General features: G+C 34.9%; 1 protein-coding gene across 1 annotated transcript in view; it reads left to right on the plus strand.

The window, feature by feature from the left end:
* Positions 1–26,509, plus strand: part of ADAMTS19 (ADAM metallopeptidase with thrombospondin type 1 motif 19) — a 283,954-nt gene that overhangs the window by 224,051 nt on the left and 33,394 nt on the right. The window contains exons 16-18 of the mRNA XM_004462171.5: positions 1,573–1,653; positions 12,462–12,619; positions 16,302–16,455. Of these exons, the coding sequence (XP_004462228.1) occupies positions 1,573–1,653; positions 12,462–12,619; positions 16,302–16,455 (393 nt within the window). The remainder of the gene's footprint in view (positions 1–1,572; positions 1,654–12,461; positions 12,620–16,301; positions 16,456–26,509) is intronic.

A 26,509-nucleotide genomic window follows, 5' to 3' on the forward strand; every position in this document is an offset into this window, starting at 1 on the left:
CTTTGCTCCTTTGTCAAATCAGTTGACTATATTTGTGTGGATCTTTTTCTGGGTCCTCTATTCTATTATTTAGTTAATATCACACTGTATTGATCACTTATCTTTATAGTAGGTCTTTTATACTACTTTATAGTAGACTACATTATAGTAGTTCTCTATAAAAAGTCAGGTAGTAACAGTCCTCCAAGTTTATTCTTCTTTAGTATCATGGTGGCTATTCTGGGTCTTTTAATTATCCATATAAATGTCAGGTAAAAAAATTTGATTATCATGAATAACTTTTATTGGGATTGCATTGAATCTATATATCAAGGTGGGATGAATTGACATCTTAATAATATTGAATCTGCCTATCGATGAACCTGGAATATTTCTCAGTTTATTTAGATCTTCCTTGATTTCTTTCATGAGAATTTTATAGATTGCTTCATATAGATCTTATATATATTTTGTTAGTTTTATAGCTATTTTTGGTGCTAATGTAAATTGTATTGTGGTTTTAATTTCAAATACCAGTTTTCACTGCTGGTATATAAGAAAGCAGTTGGCTTTTATATATTAACCTTGTATCCTGTGATCTTGCTATAATTGCATATTAGTTCCAGCAGTTTTGTTTTGTTTTTGTTTTGTCAATTCTTCCTATCATCTGCAAAAAATGAAGTTTTATTTTTCCTTCCCAATATGATGTGGTTGATTAAATTAATTAACTTTCAAATGTTGAACCCACTTTGCAAATCCAACTTGATTGTGATGTATAATTCTTTTAATACATGTTGGATTAGAATTGCTAACATTTTGTGATATGATTTTTAAAACATAACTGTTTAGCCAAAAGTAGGTATCTGTTCTATCACTACTCTGTGCTAATTGAAATCTTGATCTTAATTTTTCTGTACACTCTCTCTTCTTATTCCACTTTATCTTATCATGCTCTTTACTTCCAGTAAACTTCGCTAAGAATGCTTTCCTGAAAAATACCTAATTGTGTTTTTGCTTCCAGTTGTCTGACACCTTCAGTAAAGACACTAAATTGCTTGGTGTGGTCTTGCACTTAAACTTGTCTCCTGCTACAGTTTCAAAACCCTTTGTTAATCTCCTCCAGGGAATGCTTTGTCTTTCTTGTCCTGTACTTAATTACTTCAGGGACCTGTTTCAGTCCAGCTGTATTCTCTCTAACTGCTTCCTTCCTCTCCACACTTTCTAACTTAAAGGAGCTCCAAAGCAGAAGTTTAGGTTATTTACTCTGTTTTAAGATCTACTGTTTATAACTGGTCGGTCCCATGATACTTTTTCTCTCCTCTCAATTCTATCTAAAGTTTTAGTGAGCTAGTTAACTCAAGATATCATTTCCCGTCTGTCCTTGATAGTACTGTAAACTCAGCATCTTTTCCAAGTAATTTCGTCACTTGCAATCATGACAGCTTTTATATGTAAGATACTTTTTTCCTGCAGGTAGTGAAATATCATAGCAAACATCAAAAACAAAAGAAAAAGTTAAAAAGGAAACTCATCACGAAAAAGTATCCTATAAGAACTCAAAGATTTATTTCATTTTTTAATTGATCCTTACAGGTTATGTAGAAGTGCTGGTGATACCTGCTGGAGCAAGAAGAATCAAAGTTGTGGAGGAAAAACCCGCACATAGCTATTTAGGTAACCTGTGTTGCAGACTCAGACAATTCAACTACTAACCCACTTGCTGCCCTGAGATGATGAGGAGGAAGCCAATCTGTTTCTAGTTACATATTTGAATTTCCCAAAAAGCACTTCTTATCATATTAAGTAGGGATTTCTTGCCTCCTCTCCCAGGGACTTTCCAGGAACAAAAGCAAATCTGGTTGTCAGTATATTTTTGGGGGGTGCAGATTACTTCCACATGTTAGTCTATGATTAAAAAAAAAAACCTTCATTGACTGTTTTTTCAAATTTTATATACTGCTTCTGAAAAATATTATATCAGCTATTTTAACATTTTAATTAGATTAATTAATGATTTTTAAATATATGAAAAAACACTAAATTGTCAAAATACACATTCATGTGTATTAAAATTTCAATTTGATTAAGTTATGTGAAATGACCTTTTACAGTCCTCACAGCCATACATATAGAGATCTAATATGATTAGTCCAAGCAGAAGACTAAATATTCTCCCAGAATTTAAGCACTGTGTTTATATTATCTTTAAAGAAAGCCCTTTGCCTTTTTTAAACAAAAATAATATCCTCATTGTTCATTCCCAAATGAGTAATAATGTCCAAATAAGGAAACTATTGGTACGTGCAAAACAAGCCAATATTACTTGATTGTTTCTACTTTACAATATTGAGAAAGGTCTGCACTAGGATTGCTTTATTTTCTTCATTACAATTTACTTTCCAGGAGTAGGAGAATGTGAAAAGACAGTAGAAAAAATCCTTTGTCATGTATCACACTTATTTGATTTGTCATTGCCAATATATATATTTTATCTATTTCAATGTACTTTAAGTGCAAGTAAAATGACCCAAATTTCCAAATTCAGATTACGGTTCTACTACAGTTTTTGGAGATAATGGGGAACATCTGGATGATGGCAGGACATTTATTCAATAGCAGACAATTGGCTGTTACACTTGGGCATACATTTTTGTTTCACCAATATTATAACTCCTCCTTGATTCATCACTTTCTTTACCATGCTAATCCAGTACAACAGCAAGTCCTGTCTTAAATTCACATCTGCCCCTTTTTATCCATATGCACTGTCACCCTAACCATGTCATTCCCTTTCACATTACCCTGCCTTACTTCCTTTACAGCACTTACCACTGCCTGAATTTTCTTGTTTGTTTGTATTCTTGCTTTTTTCTTCATTTCCATTGTTAGTTCATGAGGGTGGTGATCCCATTGCTTTGTTCACTGCTACGTCTGCATATAGGAAATAAAGACTTGTTGAATGAATTTTAATTAAGAAAATTTAATTAAGTTTAATTAAGCTCACGCTTGCATAATGATTAGTATGGAACAATTTATTACATATATCCATTAAATAAATTCTCACAACTCTAGGGGGTAGGTCCTACTAGTAACCCTATTTTTAAATCAGTATACAGAGGAACAAAGAGTTTGAGTTACTTATTCAAGGTTACACATCTCGAAAGCAATGATTCTAGATTTGAACCCAAGCAGTCTAACCACACCATCTGAATTCTTAGGCACTGAACTATGCTGCCTTTGAAAAAAGCACACACATTGCCTTTCATGCAACACTAGTAATGTTAAAGAGCATGTCATAAATGCAAAAGTGTTCCTTGAACTTCCCTCAAATTACCTCTTTTCTTTTCTTTTTTTAACTAATTCTGTTGTATAGAATCAACTCAGTGGAGTACAAATCATGAAATGATTGTTTTCTTTCTTTTCTTAATCACTATCTCCAATTTTGGCAAATTCCATTTTCCTTCCCTGTCCAAATCTCTAAACATAAATCTCCAATCACCTTTTGTTACCAAAAAACCATGCAATTTAAAACTTGATTCTCAAATCTGTCCTAAATGTCTGCCCTTAATTATTACCAGTTCTCCAGGGTCTTTTACTTGTATAAAGAAAAAACATGTGTCCCTAAACATACTGAATTCTACTTTGAATATTAAATCAGTGTTGAAAATGCTGATAGGTTATTGCATTTATTCAAGATCCCACTAAGTTTCATACTTCTTACTGAGGGGAAAAAAAATATTATTTTGGTGAACAAGTGGAAGGGTACAAGAATGGAAGCTAAGGAGGCTAGCATAAACAAGAGAAATAACAATAGGAATGGAAAAAATCTCACAGGTTTCCAGAGACATTTAAGAAGTTGAATTGATGGAACTTGCTGAAAAATGGGTGTGGGGGTTGACAGAGCATGAAGATTCAAGCATAACTTCTTGGTTTCTGATTTAAACAACTGGCTGAGTAGTAGTGCCGTTTGAGACTGCACATAAGAATGAGGGGCACTTTTGGGGATAAAAGAAACGACACTGGATTGAAGTCCTTGATTTCAAGCCTAACTACCCGGCAGAGGATGCATATCATAAATCACTTTTCCTAAAGGCTCTTTCAGACATGGGAAGGAAGTCATTGGAAATTATCTGTAAGTGGCTTTAACAAAAAGAAAGGAAAATAGAACCTTGTCAAACTGATCATTCTATAACAAATTAGCTTGTCTACATCAAGCAATATATTATTTCATAGGAGAAATCTAATCCCCTCCTAGTACAATACTCTTTTTTATTACTCTCTCGGAACTGTATTCCCAAGTGCAATTATTAGCTTCTTTCCTGAAGAATATGGCTCTATTATTAATAATTTATCAAAAGCCTGAAAGTAAGAGTACTTCAAATAAACCATGTTATATCTTGAGAAAATCATCGCAACTGGTGAAAAATCCGTAAAGATCAGATGGGTCAATTTACCTTGCTGGCAGTTGTGAATGCAACCTACTGTGGACAAACCTCTCAGTAAAAACAATTTAAAACGCTGAACAAAATACAAAAGAAAAAAATACTCTTAAGATTTACCTCAGAACTGGAAAGAATTTAAGGAACCCACAGACGCCAAAATCCAAGTGAAAGCAGGAATTCAGGGTATTAGGCTGATTCGGAAGCTCCCCATCTGGCTAATCCTGGTGACCAGGCTTGGAATTTGAGAGCCACCAGGATGCTGTGGACAGAAAACAAAGCTTAAGACCTTTACAAAGTGGGCACTCTAATAGGAGACCACCCCCCGCATAAAAGTAAGGCCTAAAGATTTACATGCTCCGTACGAAGGAGAGAGAGAAGTGGATTTGCTCTACAAAAGAAGAAAGAAAATACCTCTCTATTTACTTTGGTCCTAGGTGGAAAAAGAAAATCATCTCCTCTGCAAATTTTGTCAACCAGAGCAAACCCTCATCAGCATCAAAGCCCCAAGTTACCCTCACTATGAGGTCCAAAACCCCCAAAAGAACACTTATTTTAATGTGGTTACCGGTGTGATTGGCGCTGATATAGCCAATGAAAACCCTTTTTAAAGGAATGCACCTTCAAAGCAGACCTAAAAGAAATTCTATAAAGTTCAACAAATATAATTTTACAGTAAGGAAAAAAATTCAGAAAGCAAAAAAGGAAACAGGCACCATGAGCAAAACACATTAGAAACAAGGGAGAGCAGTATCGGACAGGCAAAGACACAAATATTTGTATCATATGCAAAAAATAGTAAAACAATTATGGTTAATAAATTTAAGTATAAAAAGAGGGATTTTCAAATATGAATAAAAAATGACTATGAAATTGATTAAAGAGTTTTTTTTAAAGAACCAAGAATAATTTTTAAAAAATGAAATTTTTAAAAACTCAATAGAAAAGATAAGAAAAATATTAAAGAAATATACAGAAAACAGAAAAACGTTAGCACAAAAAAGATAGTATAAGTAACTCAATACTAACAATTTTAATAAATATTTAAAGATTAAAATCTCTACTTAATAAAGATTATTAGACTGCATTTTTAAAATAACCCAGCTATATGGTGTTCACAATTAATGTATATAAAGCATAAGATTCACAAATATTGAAAATGAAAGAACAAAAAAACTATATCAGAAAATACAACCCAAAAGAAAACTGGTGTAGCCATAGTAGTAAAAATCAAAATTCCCTTTAAAGCAAAAAGCATTGCTTGAGATAAAATGTCAGAAAACAATTATAAAATAATTCATTTCATCTGAAAGTTATTATATTTTTAAAATATATGATGCCAGGAATATAACTTCAAAGGATTAAAGGAAAAATTGAGAGAAAAAGTGACAAATTCTCATAATCATAGTAAGAGAATAAAGCCACAGATGTGTAGTCAACTGAATTCAAACCAAGATGTCCAGGTAGTTTAGGGGGAAAATGATAATCTTTCAACAAATGATGATGAAACAACTAGATTTTTGTATGTAAAAAAATTACCCTGACCCCACCCTTGCATCATACATGAAGATTAATTCAAAATGAATTAGAGCTTTAAACAGAAAAGTTGAAACTCTAAAATTTCTAGATTAAAGCATAAAAGAAAATCTTCACAGCCCTGGGTTAAGCAAAGATTTCTTACAATAAACATGCAAAAACCCTAATCCTAAAAGAGAAAAAATTTATATGCTGTATTTTATCATATGTAAACATTTTTAGAGAAAAAAAACTCAGAAAAAATATTTGTAATATCTTGAAAAGGACTTATATCCAAAATATATATAAAATGTGATTTTACCAAATAATAAATACAAATGAATATTCTTCACTAGTAGTTCAATGTAAAGGAAACATTAAAATGAACATATGCATATTTATTATCCACTTTAAGACAAATAACATTTCCAGTATATTTGAATAATCCTGTGCCCCTCCTCCTCTTTTTCAAATAAACTTTTCTAAGACTAGTATTTTTCTTAGGAAAGTTTTAAAATATCAACTTAATGTCATTATTTGTATGTACACATATATTTATAATGAGTTACCAAAACTGGCACAAAACAAAAAGAACATCTGAATAACTTTATATTATATATATATATGTAATATAAATATAATACACATTTTTAAGGAATTTTTCCCATTTCACTTACCTTGCAAATTTAAAGCGACTGATAGTTTTCCCTAATAATATTTTTAAAAATTTTAAATTGACATTTATCATTCATACAGTACATACAGAAACAATAAATGCATAATGACTGTAAAATATATAGCAATATTCACTCTCAATTCTGATATTAATTTGTGTCTTTCCATATTTCTTAACCAATCAAGCCCAGGCATTGTGAGTTTTTTTTAATCTATTCAAATAACCAGCTTTTCATATCATTACTTGCCTGCTTCTATTGTTAATCTATTGTCTATCTAATTGCTCTCTGCTCTTTATTGTTTTCTTCTTTCTTTACTATGGGCTTAAATTGCTCTTTTTATTTCATCTTCTGAAGGCAGAAACTTAGATTGGTCATTTTCCTCCTTTCCTCTTTTCTAATATGATAATTTAAAGCTATAAAATTATTTCCAAAGCTAATTATCTTTAGCTGCCTTCCACAAATTTTATATGTTGCATTTTCAGCTCAAAATATTTGTAAATTGCCCTTGTGATTTCTATCTATAGATACAAGGTTATCTATAAATGTAAGGTTTAATTTCATGTTTGAGACTTTTTTATTAGACATTTTGTTATTGATTTCTAGTTTAAATCTGTTATGGTAAAAGAATGTAGTATGATTTCAATTGAGACTTGTTTTTATATAGCCTACTTTGGTTAATATTCCATTTGTATTTGTAAAGAATGTGTATTCTGTGGTTAACAGTAGTCATCTATATATATATAAGATCCGTTTGGTTTTATTTTATCTTTTTTTATTTTTATTTTTAATTTTTTAGGGAGCTACCAGGGATTGAACCTTGGACCTTGTATGGAAAAGCAGGCACTCAACCACTGAGCTACACCTACTCCCTCCCCTTTGATTTTAGACTTCTATATTCTTATAGATTTTCTTTCTTCTTGTTTTACTAATTATAGAAAGAGATCTAATACAGTCTCCAACTATGAATTGTAGAATTTTCTATATATCCTTTCGATTATGCTGGTTTTTACTTCATTCATTTCTCTATGAGTTATTTGGGATTGTTAGGTCTCCTTAATAAATTGACCCTTTAATCATTGTGAAATGCTTCTTTTTATCTTTGGGAGTAAAATCCATGCTATATGATATTAATATAACTGATGCATCTTTGTTAAGATTAGTGTTGCATGCAACATCTTTTACCATCCTATTACTTTTTTTTTAATCCAGTAAAATAAAACACTTTATTTAAAAGATATAGCAAACATGAACTAAGAAAAAAGTGCTCTCAATCTGGTCCTTCCCTCACTCTACCTATAAAACAATAATTTTTATTACTTCTCTAATCCCCTAATTAGGATGTAAATTCAACAAGAGCAAAACTCTGTCTTACTACCTTTATATGTACCCTGCAACATTTAAGACAGCATTTTACATTCCATAAACATTCAATAAATGCCTTCTGAATTTTAAAAAATGACTTTAATTTTAAGTAGATCAAAAACAAATTCAGGGAGCAGATGTGCCTCAAGCATTTGAGCTCCCATCTCCCACATGGGAGGTTCTGGGTTTGATTCCTGTTGCCTTATGAAAAAACAAATACAAACAACAAGCAAAACAAATGAAAAAAACAACTCAGGGAAGCTTCTGTGGCTCAGTGGTTGAGTGCTTACTTCCCACATACAAGGTCCCAGGTTTAATCTCCAGTTCTTGGTACCTCAAAATAAACAAACAAACAACAAACAAATTCAGCAATTTCTCATTATTAAATCTGGCTACTTTCTTTGTAACACACCATAATGCTAGGTAGTTTTATTTTTTTTAATTGTTGCTTTTAAGTTTACCATAAAATGCATTGGCTGATTACTTAACCAAAACAGTATAGTTTGAGGAGCTGATTTAATTTAGAGCACCAAATACATTGGCTCACCTGCTGGCCTTGAGTCCTTTTTTTTGGTTTGTTTTTATTTATTTATTTCTCTCCCCCTCATGCCCCACCCCGTGGTTGTCTGCTCTCTATATCCATTTGCTGTGTGTTCTTCTGTGTCCGCTTCTATTCTTGTCAGTGGCAACTGGGAACCTGTGTCCTGTTTTGTTGTGTCATCTTGCTGCATCAGCTTTCTGTATGGGTGGCACCATTCTTAGGTAGCCTGCACTTTCTTTCGCGCTGGGCGCCTCTCCTTACGGGGCGCACTCCTTGCATGTGGGGCTCCCTTAACGTGGGGGACACCCCTGCATGGCAGGGCACTCCTTGCACGCATCAGCACTGCACATGGGCCAGCTCGACACGGTCAAGGAGGCCCGGGGTTTGAACCGTGGACCTCCCATATGGATGCCCTAACCACTAGGCCAAGCTCGACTCCAAGTCTTTTTCTCACTATATAAAATATGTTTTCCTCTAAGATTTTGCTTCTTTTCTTTGGGTTCCAGCAGTTTGATTATGATGTCAAATGGTATGGCTTTCTTATTGCTTATCCTGCTTGGGTTTCAGATTGTACTTTTGAGATACGTGGTTTAGACTTTACATCAAATTTTGGGGTAAAAATGAACACTATATCATGAAATAATTTTTCTCCTCCCACCCACCTTCCTGAACTTCCAGTTAACATGGGTGAGTCTTCTAGGTATTGTACCTGAGGCACCTAATGTTTGTTTTTTATTCTTCTGACCTTTCCTTCCTCTATGTTCCAGTTAAGTAGCTTCTATTAACTTGTTTTCAATTTCATTGGTCTTCCCTTGCAAGGTCTAATCTACTCTTAACCCCATCTAGTGAAATTGTTGTTTCAGATATTATATTTTTCTATTCTGAGAAATTTGACTTGCTTATTTTGCATATCTCTTCAATACTTCATATTAAGTCCTTATGCATACTGAACATACTTATAATCACAGTTTTATTTTTTATTTTTTTAAGATTTATTTATTTATTTATTTCTCTCCCCTCCCCCCAAGTTGTCTGTTCTCTGTGTCTACTTGCTGCATGTTCTTCTTTGTCCATTTCTGTTGTTATCAGCGGCACAGGAATCTGTGTTTCTTTTTGTTGCAGCATATTGTTGTGTCAGTCCTCCATGTGTGCGGCGCCATTCCTGGGCAGGCTGCACTTTCTTTTGCGCTGGGTGGCTCTCCTTACGGGGCGCACTCCTTGCGTGTGGGGCTCCCCTACTCAGGGGACACACCCTTGCGTGGCAAGGCACTCCTTGCGCGCATCAGCACTGCGCATGGGCCAGCTCCACACGGGTCAAGGAGGCCCGGGGTTTGAACCGCGGACCTCCCATGTGGTAGACGGAAGCCCTAACCACTGAGCCAAGTCCGCTTCCCATAATCACAGTTTTAAAGTATTATTCTTCTAGTTCCATCATCTCTGCCACTTCTGAGTTTGAATTTACTGACCGATTGTTCCCCTAGTTATGGGTCACATTTTCTAACTTCTTCCTATTCAGTAATTTTTGGCTGAATACTGCACACTGTTAATTGTTGAGTGGCTAGATTTTGTTTTTCTAATTTACTTGTATAGATCAGCTCCATCCTCTTAAGATTTTTAAAAACTTTTTAAAAGTAAGTCTAGAGGAGCTGCTATTCTTGTACTTGCTTAGCTTATCTCTAAGACGAGAACTTTCCAGGGTCCCCACTGAAGGATCTGCATATATAATAGGATCTCTTTACTCTGATTGCATAGAACTAAAAGTCTCCCAAATTTACCTAGGCTCCAGGAATTTTACAGTTTAGGGTTCCCAGGTATTTGTTCTTTGCCCAGCCTTAGGGAGTCTCACCCTACTTATGTAGCTAGTATGCAGTCACAGGTTCAAAAAGATCCATCTGCATTTTCTGGATATCTTTCTCTGTACAGTTTCCTCTTCTCCATGTCCTCCATACTACAGATTCCAGCTGCCTTAACTTCCTTGAACTCAGATATCTGTTCTCATCTCACTGAGACAACCCTTCTCTGCATGGTGTATCTCTCTGTGATGGGGTCTGATAAATATCTTTAGGCAGAAAGCCAAGGTAATTGTAAGGCTCACATAATTCGTTCTTCATCTCAAAGAGGTCTCAATTCTCTGTTGTCAATTGTCCAATGTCTGAGAACAGGTGTTGCACATATTGTTCAAAGTTCCAGTTGTTTATGGTATAAGAGCTAACACAGTTGTGGTTATTCATCACGTCAGAAACAGGATTGCTAAAAATATTTTTTAAATTAATGGATAAATAAAGCAAATCACATGCCTAAATTTGTTATTCTTCATGTAAGGTTGCTCTTTACTTAATATATTGCATGGGTTTGCAGGTATATGTGTGCGCCATTTTCTGGGGAATACTGAACACCCAGACTAACAAATGAGTCTAAAATATCAGAGCTCTAACCACCTTTTTTAAGGTTATTTATTGGATATTTTTCAAATATTTTAGGTTGGAAATTATTCCTTTATAATTGTGTCCTGAATATGTATTGAAATACAGAAAAAAAGAGATTATACAACCACAGTATAAATCTAGTCCATAAGCATTTCCCAAAATATTTAATAATTTAGATAAAGGGAAATCTTTTTCTTATTCAAAAATCATTATTTTTAATCAATTTAGCTTTGATTAATATTTTTAGCATGACTTACCAGCTTACTGAATCAAAATATTCCCATAGAATTTTTCCATAAAAGCATTCAAGGAATCTTCATGTAAACGTCTCTTTGAAAGGGAATGTGGGGAAGTGGACTTGGCCCAGTGGATAGGGCTTCTGCCTACCACATGGGAGGTCTGTGGTTCAAACCCTGGAACCTCCTTGACCTATGTGGAGCTGGCCCATGCGCAGTGCTGATGCGCACAAGGAGTGCCGTGCCATACAATGGTGCCCCCCCACCCCCCCACATAGGGGAGCCCCATGTGCAAGGAGTGCACCCGGTAAGAAGAGCCACCCAGCACAAAAGAAAGCGCAGCCTGCCCAAGAATGGCACTGCACACACGGAGAGCTTACACAACAAGATGACTCAACAAAAAGAAACACAACTACCCGGTGCCCCTGATAAGGATAGAAGCAGTCACTGAAGAATATACAGTGAATGGACACAAAGAGCAGACAACTTGGGGGGGAGGGGGGAGAAATAAATAAAAAAATAAATCTTTAAAAAAAAATAAAGGGAATGTGGTTGTATGGGAGAATATGAAAATTTCAATAAAAATAAAATAATTTGAAAGAGTATGTGAAGGAATCTTCAATTTAAAATGATAACCATAACATCTCACTCCATGTCATGAACTATATTTAAGGAGTAGCAGAAATCAGGTCAAAGAAGGAAAATAAAATGTAGCTAAAATTTTTCTGTAGAATCACCTCTAAATGGTAGTTGTCTATAGGTAAAAAATAGCCATATTGTCCAACTTCCTTCAGAGCAAATATCAAACTGGAGATGTTAAAAGGCCATGAGTTCTGTTTTTAAAACCCACACTTAATCTGTCATTTTGATGTTAGTGAATATGTTCTTTAATGAGCCTTCTTTAATCACGTATTTTTCTAGGTGGCACAGGAGATAGAGCATGTGTAAGATGCAGTGCCAGCTCTTGCATTATTCATAGGACCATTGGATAGAAAAGATAGTCACACTAGCCTTAAAATTATAATACACTAATGAATAAATGTTTAAGGACCAAGGGGGTGGAGCAGGAAAAGATAGAGGTAGCTATTTGTGGACAACTTCAGAGAAGAAAGAATTTGCTATGATGTGGAGACAAAAATCAGCGCCGACATTTCTCAAGAGCAGATGCCTCATGCTTTTACATCAGGCAATGTCGGCCCTTCAGTTTAGAAATGAATTTCATTTCACTTAGCACAATATGTGAACTGACTTGTTTCTACTCACGATATGTTTGAACATTTTTATAGCACTCCGAGATGCTGGCAAGCAGTCTATTAATAGTGACTGGAAGATTGAACACTCTGGAGCATTCAATTTAGCGGGAACTACCGTACATTACGTAAGACGTGGACTCTGGGAGAAGATCTCTGCCAAAGGTCCTACTACAGCACCTTTACACGTCCTGGTATGAGGGGATGAATGATAGCATTGCATAATCAACTTCCAATGGCAAATGACATGCCCACAGTGCCTTCTCTAATCTTTTCCAAATCTGAATTGTCAGATAGACTTTTAAGACCATTTAAGAGGTAGGTTTTAAGAGTTTTTAAAAATAAATGTTTTAAATCTTATCTAAGAACAGTAATTATTACAAAAGAAACGAGGTTTTAGAGAATTCACAGACTCAAAATACAGAACTACTGGGGAAATAGGAACTCTATTTTTCCTAAATGCAAACAGTTAGTAAGAATGATTGGATTGGATGGCTGAAAAGAAAGTGCTATAATATGGTGAAACCTAACATTTCATACATCTATAATATCGACAATGAATCTACATAAAATGCCTTTTATGATTATTTACCCTGGCAGAAATAATTTGCTAAATATATCTAACTGTGCTCCCATTTATCCTGCTATATTTTTTAATTAGGTTTATTGATTCTTGTATGAATCACAACAATTTGAGCATTTGGGATAAAAAGTTTCTTTACCATGTAGTAAAAGACAGGAAATGAGGCAGGACAGAGTTTAGAGTTTAAGAAGCAGAGAAATAGATTCTGTGTCCAAGCTGGTGGCAGTGTCCCATGTCCTTTTTGACCTTGATCACTGCAGTCAGTGCTAATAGCACAGGAAGCAGAGAATGGACCACAGAGCTGGTATGTTTTCCATCCTATTAGCAAAGCAAGCTTAAAATACACTCAACACCACTTTAAATCTGCGACTCTGAAACATGATAAACTGAGTGATTATTTGGACTGTGTTGTGCCTCATTATTTAATATCACCACACAATCACAGATGGGGGTTGTCAGTCTAGGCACCAGAAGTTCAAATCACAGGTTGACCAATTAGAATAGTGCTTCCCCTAGTTGAATATGCCTGTAAATCATGGGGAATCTTGTTAAAATGCACTTTCTGATTTATTTGATCTGAGTTGGGGCCTGAGATTTTCTAACCAGGTCCCAGGTGATGCCACTGCTCCTGGTCCTTGGACCACAGTTTGAAAAACAGAATTTTATGTACCTATATACCTATAAGCACTATACCTCCCCAGCAGGTAAAGGGAACAAGATGAGTAGTGTGTAGACTTCCTGTTTCAAATCTTAATAATAGCAAGAATAAGAATAGCCACCATTCATTAAGCATTAAGAATCAGACGCTATCCAAAAGCATCTTACATTCATTACAGCTTCAGTGTTCAAACAATTCCATGTTAAAGTTATTGTTATTACTGCAATTTGTACACTAAAACACCTCAGTCTTAGGAAGGTTATGTAATGTGCATAGTTTTGCCCAGTAAAAGATTTGACTGTTAATAAACCAGATGTTAATAACACTTCTATTCCGCCTCTCCTGGCATAAAGCTCAGATTTAAGTTCTTTATACAAAACAGCCTTGAATCATAAGCATAAATGTACTTTGACTAATTATTTTGTGTATCTTCTCACAAACCCTTTGAGTTGGAAATTCCACTATGTACCCTTACAGTCTGGAGAAAGAGAGAACAAAGTCATTAAACAAACATATGGCCAATATCTGTCTTATTTATGATTGGATCACTTATAATCACAACATTTTCAACAGCAAATACATTTTTAATGATTGGATTATGGACAACACCATCAGATTGCTTGCTTCCTATGAATGTAACCAAAAATATTTTTAAGGAACAAGAGCAAAGTTCTTTTGCTCAACCTCTAATTCAAAATCTTAACAATATATGTGAGACCTTAGTGTTGGGCAGAGGGAATTTCCTTGCTGCAGAATCCGTAATCTGAGTGGTAATTACTAAAGTTTTTCCTGGAAGCATGAACCATAATTAAAGTCAGTGAACTATGTCTAAAAGAAGGCATCTATGTGACCTGGATTTATTCAGTAATCCAAGGAAAATTGCACTTCTAAGATATTTTTCTCTAATGAGTATTGCAGATTGAAAACCAGTGCTGAATTTTGAAAGGCAATACCTTCTGCCATGCTTCAATATGTGCCCCTTTACTGTAACACAGTTATACTTTCCTTCTTTCAAAGAATGCTGCCAAATTCAACTGGTTTAAGAAAGAGCTAATGGTTTGTAGCCAATATCTTTATTTTAAATGCCACTAAATATTTAAGACAACCTGAAGTTCTATCAATGCAAAGATAATTTATTAGGAAAAAAAGACATTTTCATTTAATGAAATAAGTTGGCAAATAGCTGTTATTTATGTGCTCATTTCATCAGTTTGAAAGATATGTAATAGTCTGGTTATGACTATAAATAAGGTAAGTCAATCTCTATTTCTTTTTTTAAACACATTTCGCTGGAAGTCCCTTGTAATTGGCAACATTAAATGAGATAATTAGAGCCAAAATAACCACTGTGATGTACTTAGAATTAGTAAGCAGCATGTTATGCAAGTGTGAACTTAAAAAACTATTATTTTTATTATTGATATAGTTGGTTTATAGTCATCACACTAGTCCTCCATCCACACATTAAATATATATCTTAGTAATTCTGTTGATATGTTAAATAGAACCCTGAGAAAAGAAGTAAAGAATATTTAATAGAAACACTAAGACCTTTTAACTTGGGCTCATTTATTTTTTTCTTCTATGGAGTATTAACTCTGAATTACATATCATTATAACTACTTTGATGCATGTTAAAAACTGAATAAAGTTCTTTAATAATTTATAACAATTTTTAAATTTAAATATATGTTTTTATGTATCACATTGCAATATATATGTATGTACATCTTCCATAAATCCTCAGATTCATAGAAGTGATATATCTCATACTGTTATTTGACATACTTTATGCATATGTATTTATAAAAAAATATTTATTCTCATTCACTTGTTCTTTAAAAATATATACAAGTGCCCACAATGATCCAGGTTCTAAGCTTGGTAGTGTGGATCAGTGGGGGACCAAAGAGACATGATACCTGCTTACCAAATTCATTCAGTCATTCCAATATACCTTTCAGGGTTACTTGAACTGTTCACCTATCTATACATAATGATAGAGTTACTAATATTTATATAAAAGTTCATTTTGATATAAATATATTTTCAAAGGAAACCATCTTTTCTACAACTAGAAAATCAGTAACTTTGCCAAAAATAAAAGTTAACTGAATGCATACCTGGAATGACATTCTTGTCTTATAAGTTCTCTGTCCTTATGAAGTAGAAGAATTCTCAAAGGCTTTTATCCCCATCATCCACTGCCCCAGACCCTACCTCTCCTTCTTTTCCTTTGATGTGAATGGAAATCATTTTATATCCGATTGTTGGTCATATGTTGAAGCTCAGTAGGACACACAACCTGTGTCCCCCACTGATATGCAGCCTAAAATCATCTCATACATGTCCCATGCTTTGGGAAACCATCTACCTCTTTAACTTGAAAGAAAATGATCTGGTATTTCTGACCACATTCAAGTAGGCTTTTCTTCATGAGGTCTTTAGCTCAGAGGTAAGTCCAGAGCTCCAATCTTTTCAAAATCATGACAGTTTCAACACTTAAGCCATAATGTCATGTTTCTATCTGTTAAGGGCGCATATACTTCCATCTAATACCCATTTTAGACAATCATAGCCTTAGTTTTGTCTTTCCAATTTCACCCAATGCCTTGATCATTGTTATATATTATAGGTGCTGCTGTTTCAAGATCAGAATTATGGTCTTCACTATGAATACACTATTCCATCAGACCCTCTTCCAGAGAACCAGAGCTCAAAAGCACCTGAGCCCCTTTTCATGTGGACACACACAGGTTGGGAAGATTGTGATGCTATGTGTGGAGGAGGTAAAGAATATTCCAGTAGTTGTCTTTTTATAACACAGTTGTTTTCACGTTAACCATTGATAATTGACAGATACACAGTTCCTTATCTGTAACTCCAAAATCCGTAGAGCATTGAAAAACTGAACGTTTTGTGACCCATTTGGTACCTAAATCTGATCTGACCTCATCTTTTTGATGACAAAATGATGGGAACTGAAGACTAGCTATTTAAAGTGGTTACATATCTCATGAAATTCATTGCCTTGCATTACAGAAATATTAGTGTTTGCTTACAGGGGCTGCCTAAAACACCACTCATGGTGTTATATAATATATAATGTATTGTAGTCCTTTTATAAAATCTTAAAAGTTCTGATTTCCAAAGTATACCTGCCCACAAAGAATTGTAGACCTGTGTTGAATGTAAAGGTCCTTTGGAGGAGCAGTATTTAGTTTCTTCTGTGTTGTCCACACATTTAAGCTCAACATACAGAACATCTAAAGAAAATCATTTAGTTATCTTAGTTATTTTAGCTTGTTAATTTTTAAGGTAACTCCCTATTTTCAGGAAATAAGGAAGTATCCTAAAATTTTGCACAAAGATTTTTCTTTTTTTCTTTATGCATATAAAGGTTGGGAAGACAAAAGAAGAAAATTTCCTCAGCATAAAATTTAAAATTAGAAAAGCACCTAATCCTACCCCTTTATTTTACAGAGGAGCCAATTAAGTCCAACAGGTTAAATGGGTTATCTTTTCACAAAAACAGTTAGTAGTAAGGCCAAGGCAAGAACACAGATCATGAGAGTCACAATTTCCATCATGAGAAGCATAATATTTGAGTTCCCATTTCCACTTAATAACAAATTATCTTCATTTCTATGGTAACAGATTTATTCCAAAGCTAAAAGGAAACATCATATTCAGTTATACAAAACATATTATATGTATGTATATAAGTATGTTTCTATATATGTACATATGTATATATGTGTACTTATATATGATACAGTCGTTTATACAAAGAGGTGGAACATCTGTTTTGTTTTCTGGGCAAAACAGCTATTAATAGGTGTAATGTAAAGTTGCAGCAAAAGTGGATGAAGGTGCACAAAGAAACTGGCATGTGTTGGTGTATGTTTCAGAGGGAGACAAAAAATGCATACATAAGTAATATAGTATCAAATTGTGATAAGTACTCTGGATAAAAGTACTGCAAGGAAGGGAAAATAAATAGAGGTTGCAAACTGAGATGGAGTGGCTGCAGAAATAGGGTGATCACAGTAGGATTCATTGAGAAGATCACAGCTGATTAAATATTATGAAGTGGGCCTGGAAGTCAAATGTAAGGGTATCTGGATACAGTGAGCTCCAGGCAAAGTCCCCGAGGCAGGAGAATTGCTGTAATGTTCAAGGAATACCAAGAATGTTAGTGTGGTCTGGTTTACTCTGACATGTGGGATGCCACTGGAGGATTTAAATAAAGGAGTGACATATTCTGACTTATTTTAAAATTATTTCTGTTGCTGAGTTTGTATAGATTTATGGAGGCAAAGCGTGGGAGCAGAGAGATCACTTAGTCGAGTACTGCAATAATCCAGGAAAGAGACGGTGATTGGACCACACTGCTAGTATTGAAGGTAGGGTGGGCAGTCCAATGGTGTAAATATTTTGAAAATAGAACCAATAGAATGTGTTGATAGATTAGATGTGGAGGGTGAGAGAAAGAGATGTCAGAGATGATTGTGATCATTCTCACCAAGCAATTGGCAAGATGAAATTGCCATTTTCTTATATAGGAAAGTCTGTGGAATAAGCAGTATTAGGAGAAAGTTTGATTTTCAACATAAATTTGAGATACTTATTGAACTCTTAAGTGTGATGTCAAGTAAGCAGTTAGGCATACAAATTCGGTATTCAAGAGAGAAGATTCAGCTAGAGATATATAATATAAGGATGGTATTTAAAACCCTAAGACAAGGAAAAATCACCAAGAACTAAGTGAAGAGAGAGAGAAGTAGCTGGAAGATTGTGTCTCAAGGTACAAGCCATTTACAGTTTGGAGAGAGATAAGAAAAAAGTATCAAAGTAGATTAAAATGAGTAGGTGACAGAATAAGAAAAAACCTGGAGAGAATGCTCTGTTATAAGGCAAATGAAGAAAGTGATACAAGGAGCAGGTATCAATTTGTTAAAAGCTACTAATTAGTCATAAATAATGTGAAATGAGAATTATTATATTTAAACTTAATATATTTATATTTATCATATATGAAATATAGAGGTCAATGATGACCATATCAAAAGTAACTTTAAGGTAGTGTTTGGCTCAAAAGACTAATGGAGTAAAGTTAAGAGAAAATAACAGGAATAAACTGGAGACAAACTCTAGATAACTCTTTTAGGAAATGTTGCTGAAGGAAAAACAGCAGGAATGTGTTGGCAGTTGGAAGGAAATATGAGTCAAATAAGTTATTTTGTTGTTGGTTTTGTTTTGTTTTCTTAAAATAAGGGAAATCACAAGTGGATTGTTTGCTGTTGTGAATTTTCTAGAATAGAACAGAAAATTTGTGATGCAGTGGAAAGAATAATTGCTGGAATGATATCCTTGAGTTGGCAAGAGGGGAAGGGTGGAAGATTTGGCTTTAGGTATAAATAAGGACAGTTCATCGATAGTATTTGTGAACAGATGCAGGTGCTGCGAGCTTACCATGTTATTTCATCTGATTGCATCTATTTTCTCAATACATGCATCTTGCTGAGAGTGAAGATAGAAAAGGATATTTTGAAGTTTTGAAAAGTGAGAAGATATGAAGTGGTCACTTAAGAGAACAGAAGAACGAATGGAATGGGTAAACATATTTTGTTTGTGTGGTAGCACTAATGGCCTACTTCAGGTTTGTGGTCGTGAATTTAGTATGACACCAGTCTACATGATGGAAGATTGCTCTTCAACCGTGTACAGTATGCAGGTTCTCTTGTGTAGTGAATTTGGGAATTGCCTCATGAGTATAATATGATAATTTATCTGGGGTTATATGCAATGATGATGATAGAGCATGAGATTTAGGTTGTAAAAGAAAGCCAGGAAAGATATGAGGGGCTTAAAAGACAATGAAAAGGTGGTAGGACTGATGGATTATAGGGCCTGGTGGGGTTAAAGAACTGTTGGAATCAGGGTACAAAAGGGAGAGAGCTTACAATACAAGTGAAGGTGACAGAATATAAAGCTGAGATTACAGAGGGGTTACAATTATTGGCAATAACAAGACCTTATGGGAGTTGGTGACTTAGGAAGAGTGAAGAGCAAGATCACAGGGAAGAGAGGAAGGTCAGGTACTGAAAGGTATCAGTGTTGGAATAATCATTCAAATGGATATTGTAACTACAAGAGTTGAGCCAGGAACAATATAAGAAAGTATGACATTAAGGCAGGAGCTAAATCTTCAAGGAGTGAGGTTGCTATTTGACTACAATGAGCAAGACTAGTGCATAGGACAGTCTGGTGACAATGAGGTCCAAAGTTGGCGATTTAGGAAGAAGAAAAGGAGAATGGTCTTGTAGTGGCAGTGAGGAGCACCTAGAGGAGCACTCTAGATCCAGAGATACTGGGGCATGTGCAAGAAAATGTCCCCATCCTACCTCCACCCCACTGAGGATTGCAGGAAAATCAAAAAATTGTCCTTAAGAGAACAAGAAGATGATAGAAACATTCAGAGGTGCAGCAGCTAGAGAGGATCCACCTTTGCCAAAGTGCTCAGAGCTCAGGGGTCCACACCTGACTCCTGGAGCATTTGAACTCTAGGGTCACCAGAGAAAAAGTAATGTGGATGTGGCAGAAGGGAGCAGGACAAGGATGTTATACAGAACACATTTTGCTCCTGAGAATATAGGGTAATTATAACACAGGATTTCAAGTCTCTCTTAATTAAAAAATGTATCAGTCTTGCCACAATGAAATTTTCACTGGCCATGTTGCTTCCTGGGCATCAGTTTTGCTGTATGACTTGAGCTTCTTATCTTCATCTGCCAGTGCTCCCATACACACCCAAATTCCTTTTCCTCTGCTTTCCCCATTCTTCATTGGTACCAAGGCCCATCTTACTTAAGGGGCTCAACTTTAAAAAGTGCCAGCCCACTGCCTCTTCAACCTAAATAAAAATAATAGTAAATCAAATAATAGTAATATAATAGAAAGAAACACATTCAAAATGAAAATCTATACAGTTCCAGTTTTTCCATTTAATATAGCTCAGATAAGATTCTTAGTCATGTCCACAATCCCACTGACACCAAACCCCATCCCAAGGTGGGGTATGGGAAAGTGGAGTGACAAGAAGGTTGATGGTTCCCTTTACAACACTGAGAGCCAGTTGTGAAAATCGGTTTTAATTTAAAACTCTAGACAGGAAAATGTTTGCCCAGTGAATTTTATTATCCTCAATTTCTCTTTCTTCTGTAATTGTGTCATAGTAGAAGTTGAAATAGAAGATAGATATACAGAACTTGTCAGTCTTCAGTTTGAACAAGCAAAATTTTTTAGGGTTAATATCTTTTCACAGATCCTTTATATACATCAATCACTTGCTAGAATGCTTTGCCCATTATTTCTCCTTATGGGATAGAGTTTCACTCTACATTCTGATTTTTAGAGTTAAGAATTCCTAGAGGGACTCTGAGACATTCTTAGTGGTAACTTCTTAACATGAGAAAACTGAAGTATATTGAGAGTAAGTGAATTATCAGGATCACTTATCCCATTAGGAGTGGAGGCAGGATTAGAACGCAGGACTCCTTTGTCTTCTTTCCTCCTTATCATGTTGCCTTTCAGATCAGCTCCTTCTACTTGATTTATTTAGTTTCTTTTCACTAAAATAAACAATGTCTTTAGAACTTATAATGGTTTTCTTTGGCTTCAAAGAGATGTTTTATTATATTCTTTTAAGTAAATTTTAGCCATGCTCTTATTTTTCCTTCAAATGGCTTTTTTTGTGGGGGGCAAATAATCATTTTAATTATATACAACTCCTATAAATTTGTTCTTGAATAGACCATCTCTCTAAATCTACTCCATTAAGTTCAGTCAAAAGTTTTCAATTATCTCTGACTATGTTAATAGGGTGCATACTCATGTCAAGGCCAAAATATTTCTGGGCTTTTGGATATTATTTTCCTTTGCAGTTCATAAATAAAGTGGAGGGACAGGATTTCAAGAATCGCATCATTTCTAACTTCATATTGTCAATTTTATAGCCAGAAAGAGCTTTGTAATCTTTCAGCATATTCATGAAGTAAATAAGGGTAAGTTTAAAGCACAGAACATTAGAAACAGATTCATGCAAAATTTATCTTCAACAGCAAATAATAGCACTGTTCTACTTACACTATATTATATTTTATTAAGAGTAAATAAAATATCAAGAGCAGTTTAAAATTTCAGTGTTTGACGTAAGTGATTTTCAAATTCTGTTGTAAGGTATATCATTGCTAACAATAAGTGGGGAAAAATAAATTTTTTAAAAGATACTTAGTGTTTCTAGCTAAAATTTTATTACAGCAGTCTTTTAAATCACTATCTCAAACCTTTTACTTCTAATTGGGGTGAAATTCACATAATATAAAATTAACCATTTTAAAATATAAAATTTGATGGCCTTTAGTATCCAGTTTTTAAAATCCTAACTCAAATTAAAGTTAATTTAATTTTCTATTAAGTTACAAATGACAGTTATTTTTATAAGATGTGAAAAGCTAAGAATTTCCTCTACAAAGAATATTATTTTTAAATAGCCAATGGATGCTGGTGAACTCAAATGATTTTTTCCCTCAGTTTAACATAGGTCCACAAGTTATTATATACTTTCCATCACAGTCTTTCGAATTAAAATGATAGTTCTAGGAAAATTTGAATGGGTGTGTCAGTTTGTATTTTAGCACTGGCCATTGAACATAGTCCATTAATCTTCAAACAGCTTAAAATGTATTTGTGAAATACATATTTGCCTCGTAAATATGAATTATGTCAAACACTGAAAGTTCTAAAATATCTTATGATTCTTTGAGGGAATGTTGAATTTTGTGGGTTTTTTTAAATTAATTTTGGCACCTCAGAAATATGGATCAATTTGCTGTAAGGTAGGTTTTTTTTTTTTGACATAAAATACCAGTTTTATGTGACATTGGTTTTCAGAGGCATTAGAGCTATATTATTCTCTAATAAGAGGGTTGTATGTGGAATCAATAGTAACTACACTACTCCAGAATTTATTTTATCTAGTGGGTGAAATAATGGAATCAAATGTGGGAAGGGACCTCAAATTATATAACCTTGAAACAAAGAGTTAACAATTCCTTTACAAATAGTCGCTGTGCTCCCGCCATTGCTGGGAGGCTCAGTGATAAATGCTTCCTGCTTCCAGAGAGCCCACTTAGAGTCTAGTGGGGCATCAAATGATAACGTAGGCACCATGCTCAGTGACAAGGTTGAGGGCTGGGCTAGCATAGGCAGAGATACAAAGGCACTGAGTTTAGCAAGAATGTTTATTACTCAGGTTCAAAATATGGCAATTGGAAGTGGGAGGTGATTTGATCAGAAAAATAAAAAGCTAGTTCATGAAGGTTTCTGAGTGTTATGCTAGCACTCATGTTAAATCTAACTTGAAAATTATAGAAACCCTTTAAGATATTTATATGCAAGGGAATGACAGGATTAGATTGGATTATATACTGGGTGAAGGGAACAATACAAAATTTTAAAAATTATTCATTAAAATAAAAATGAAACAGTCATTTTAATAGTAAGGCCAAACCCTGAAGGAAATATATTTTATAAAACTGTAAAAAGAATGACTGGTTAAGTAGTTAATGGCATGACATGATTTTGGATGCTGTTCAATTTTTTTTTAATGTATGCATAAAAATAATAATTTTCCATGGTACTGAGAAGTACTCAGAAAATTTCTTCTTCATAAAAGCATATTTACTTTAGGTTTACATATTCACTGCCTATTGTTAGTTTAATTAAGGAATTTAAAAGAAAATAATGAAAGTAAATAAATACAGCCTCTCTTCTTAAAGAGTTCTAAAATTTTATTTAAAAGTTTGGAATGTCCAACATTATAGAGAAAATTTCACTTGTGTGAACTGAAACATTGAACCCAACACAAAGAACATAGTTCAGCATTTATGTTGCCAGTTTTAGAAAGGAGATCTACCTGGATAGGATATAGTTTTATTTAAAATGTCCATGGGTTAAATACAGAGCACAGGAAAGATAACAGTTTATCTCTGATATTGAATGAAAAGGTATGCTTAGTATGATATCTGGTCTTTGTGAAAGACTGCTAGAGAATAAAGAAAAAGCTAGTGAACCAAAATTATTTTCAGATTTTGTCCAAATTTGATAAAAAGATAAATACATAATGGTTATTTTATTTTATTCATAATTGTATTCAAAACATCCAAACAGATTATTTCCCCAGTCTGTTTTCCCAATTTGATTTAATGAGACTGACCTGGAGGTGAAAGTAATTGTTATACAGCAAGTAGTACACTGTCAACAGCTTGCTGCTATTTGTGATTCAGGCAGAAGGATACTTCCTTCATCACTTTCTGTTTGTTCCTAAGTTCCACAGTATTGGATGCATTGTACATACTGATGTTGGTTGCTGGAGTGGAAATTTTTGTGTTGATGAGGGCATAAAGTATATATATATAAAATTAAACATTAACATTTCCATATGGCTTTAAGATCTTAGATGTGTTGTCCATAATGTTTGTAGTTGAGCAAACATCATTTTCCTGATCCTATTGTCTTAGTTCAATGAAATTTAAAAAAAAATAGTAGGGCTTCTAATATCTACCAAATGCTTATGATGTGAGTCTCCTCACTACAATGTAGATGGAATTGTTCAAGTTCCTACTCACTTACTTTCATGCTCTCTTTTTTTTAAGATAATTTTTTAAATCCCCACCCCCCCAACATGGCTCTCTTGTCTGTCTGCTCGTTGTCTGCTCGCTGTGTCTGCTTGTCTTCTCTAGGAGTCACCGGGAACTGAACCCCAGACCTCCCACTTGGGAGGTGAGTGCCCAACCACCTGAGCCACATCTGCTCCCTGCTGGGTGCGGCGTCTGCTGGTTGCAGCGTCTGCTGGTTGTGGCATCTGCTTGTCTTCTTTAGGAGGTACCAGAAAACGAACCCCGGACCTCCCACTTGGAAGGTGGGCGCCCAACTGCTTGAGCCACATCTGCTCGCTCTCATACTCTCTTAAACCATCACTAGGGTGCTTCCTAAATTTGTGCTGATACCTCTATTCCTTTTGATATATCAGTACCTACACTTTAAAAGATTTTTGTCAATAGCTCAATAGGTTAGCTCTAGGCTAATATAACCACATTTAAATATTTTCTGAAGAAAGAAAAAATGCAGCATAATTAGTCCAGAGTTATTTATTCTGAGACTAGATATATGTCCAGCAAAAGCTGTCTGGATAATGTCTGTTTGTCATCATTGTGTGTTTTAGTTGGCAAAAAGCCGTTATATAAATTAGTTTAGGCAACTACATCTATTTTGTAAAAGAGTTCCATGACCATGAAGGCTTTAAATTAGATTTTAAAACTAACATTTGTATTTCATAAAATTAACGTTTAATACTGCCTTTTTTAAAGATTTTTAAAAATTTATTTCTCTCCCCTCCCCTTCCCTCCGCCTGTTGTCTGCTCTGTGTGTCCATTCACTGTGTGTTCTTCTGTGTCCACTTGCATTCTTGTCAGCAGCACCAGAAATCTGTGTCTCTTTTTATTGTGTCATCTTGCTGCATCAGTTCTCTGTGTATGAAGTGCCATTCCTGGGCAGGCTGCACTTTTATCACAAGGGGTGACTCTCCTTGCAGGGTACACTCCTTGCATGTGGGGTTCCCCTATACAGGGGACACCCCTGCGTGGCACTGTGCGTGGGCCAGCTCACCACATGGGTCAGGAGGCCCATGGGTTTGAACCATGGACCTCCTGAATATGGTTGGCAGATGCTCTATCAGTTGAGCCAAATCCGCTTCCCAATTTTAATACTGCTTTTAGCTATGCATCATTGTATGTAGAAATAATGTGATATTAGTTTGCATTATCCAAAATGTGCAAACTTTGTATTTAGTAAATGCATCAGATTATATGGAAACCCCAGTAGCATAGGAAACTAAGGGAAAGTTGACCAAAAATCTATCCAAATTCTTACATTTTGGTAACTTCTACCTTGTGAGGCCAGTTTTTTCTAAGTGGAAAAATGAACACAGTAAGTGATTTCTGCTTTTCTTAAAGTTTATTTGAAAATGATATTAAGTTGTTGGGCATTAGGCACTACTATGTTTGAGCTTAATTCCACACTCCACCTCTTAAACAGTGTCACAGAGCTACCAAGGGGTAGCCTGGACAGCCCTCCAAGTGTTTGGCTGGGGACTAAAATGTTCCCTTTGATCTACAACTTAGCATTAATCAGGTTACCTGGCTGTAAGAATTGCACAGGTCAAGTTAGAGAAGCTCTAAGGCTTAACAGTTGCATCAGTTTGTGTGCTGCACAAAGTCTGTTGGGCAAGAGGACTGAACCCTGCCTATGCTCCACTGGCCAAGCCATATATCCTGCTGAAAGGTACCTCTCCTAGGAGAAAGGGAGCACAGTTTTCAAATTCATCTGCTTAGAGGGCAAGGTTTTTTTCCTAATCCATTTTTCCTAAGGTACCCCTTTCATTAGCCTGTGGTCTAGCAGATATCTGTCCCAAGATCTTCCTCATTGTTGGCCTACTGGGGCACTTTTGGCTGCCATAAGGATTCTGGTTGGAGACACATCTCTTGCCACTCAAGGGAAAGTTCTGTTACCTGCCTGGCACTCTGCTGTCTGTATTGAGCTCCCATAGAATAAAGTGGCATTTTACCAAAACACCAGGGTTCTTCAGATAGAGAATAATTTGGCCAACACGGTGCTGCCTGTGTCAGAAGATAGATCTAAAGGTCTCAACGATTTCACTAGTATTGTATGCATTAACTATAGGTATATTGTTAGTTAATTTATACATAAATAAATGTATGC

The sequence above is a fragment of the Dasypus novemcinctus genome, chromosome 2 (assembly GCF_030445035.2).
Source record: "Dasypus novemcinctus isolate mDasNov1 chromosome 2, mDasNov1.1.hap2, whole genome shotgun sequence".
Classification (NCBI taxonomy): Eukaryota; Metazoa; Chordata; class Mammalia; order Cingulata; family Dasypodidae; genus Dasypus; species Dasypus novemcinctus.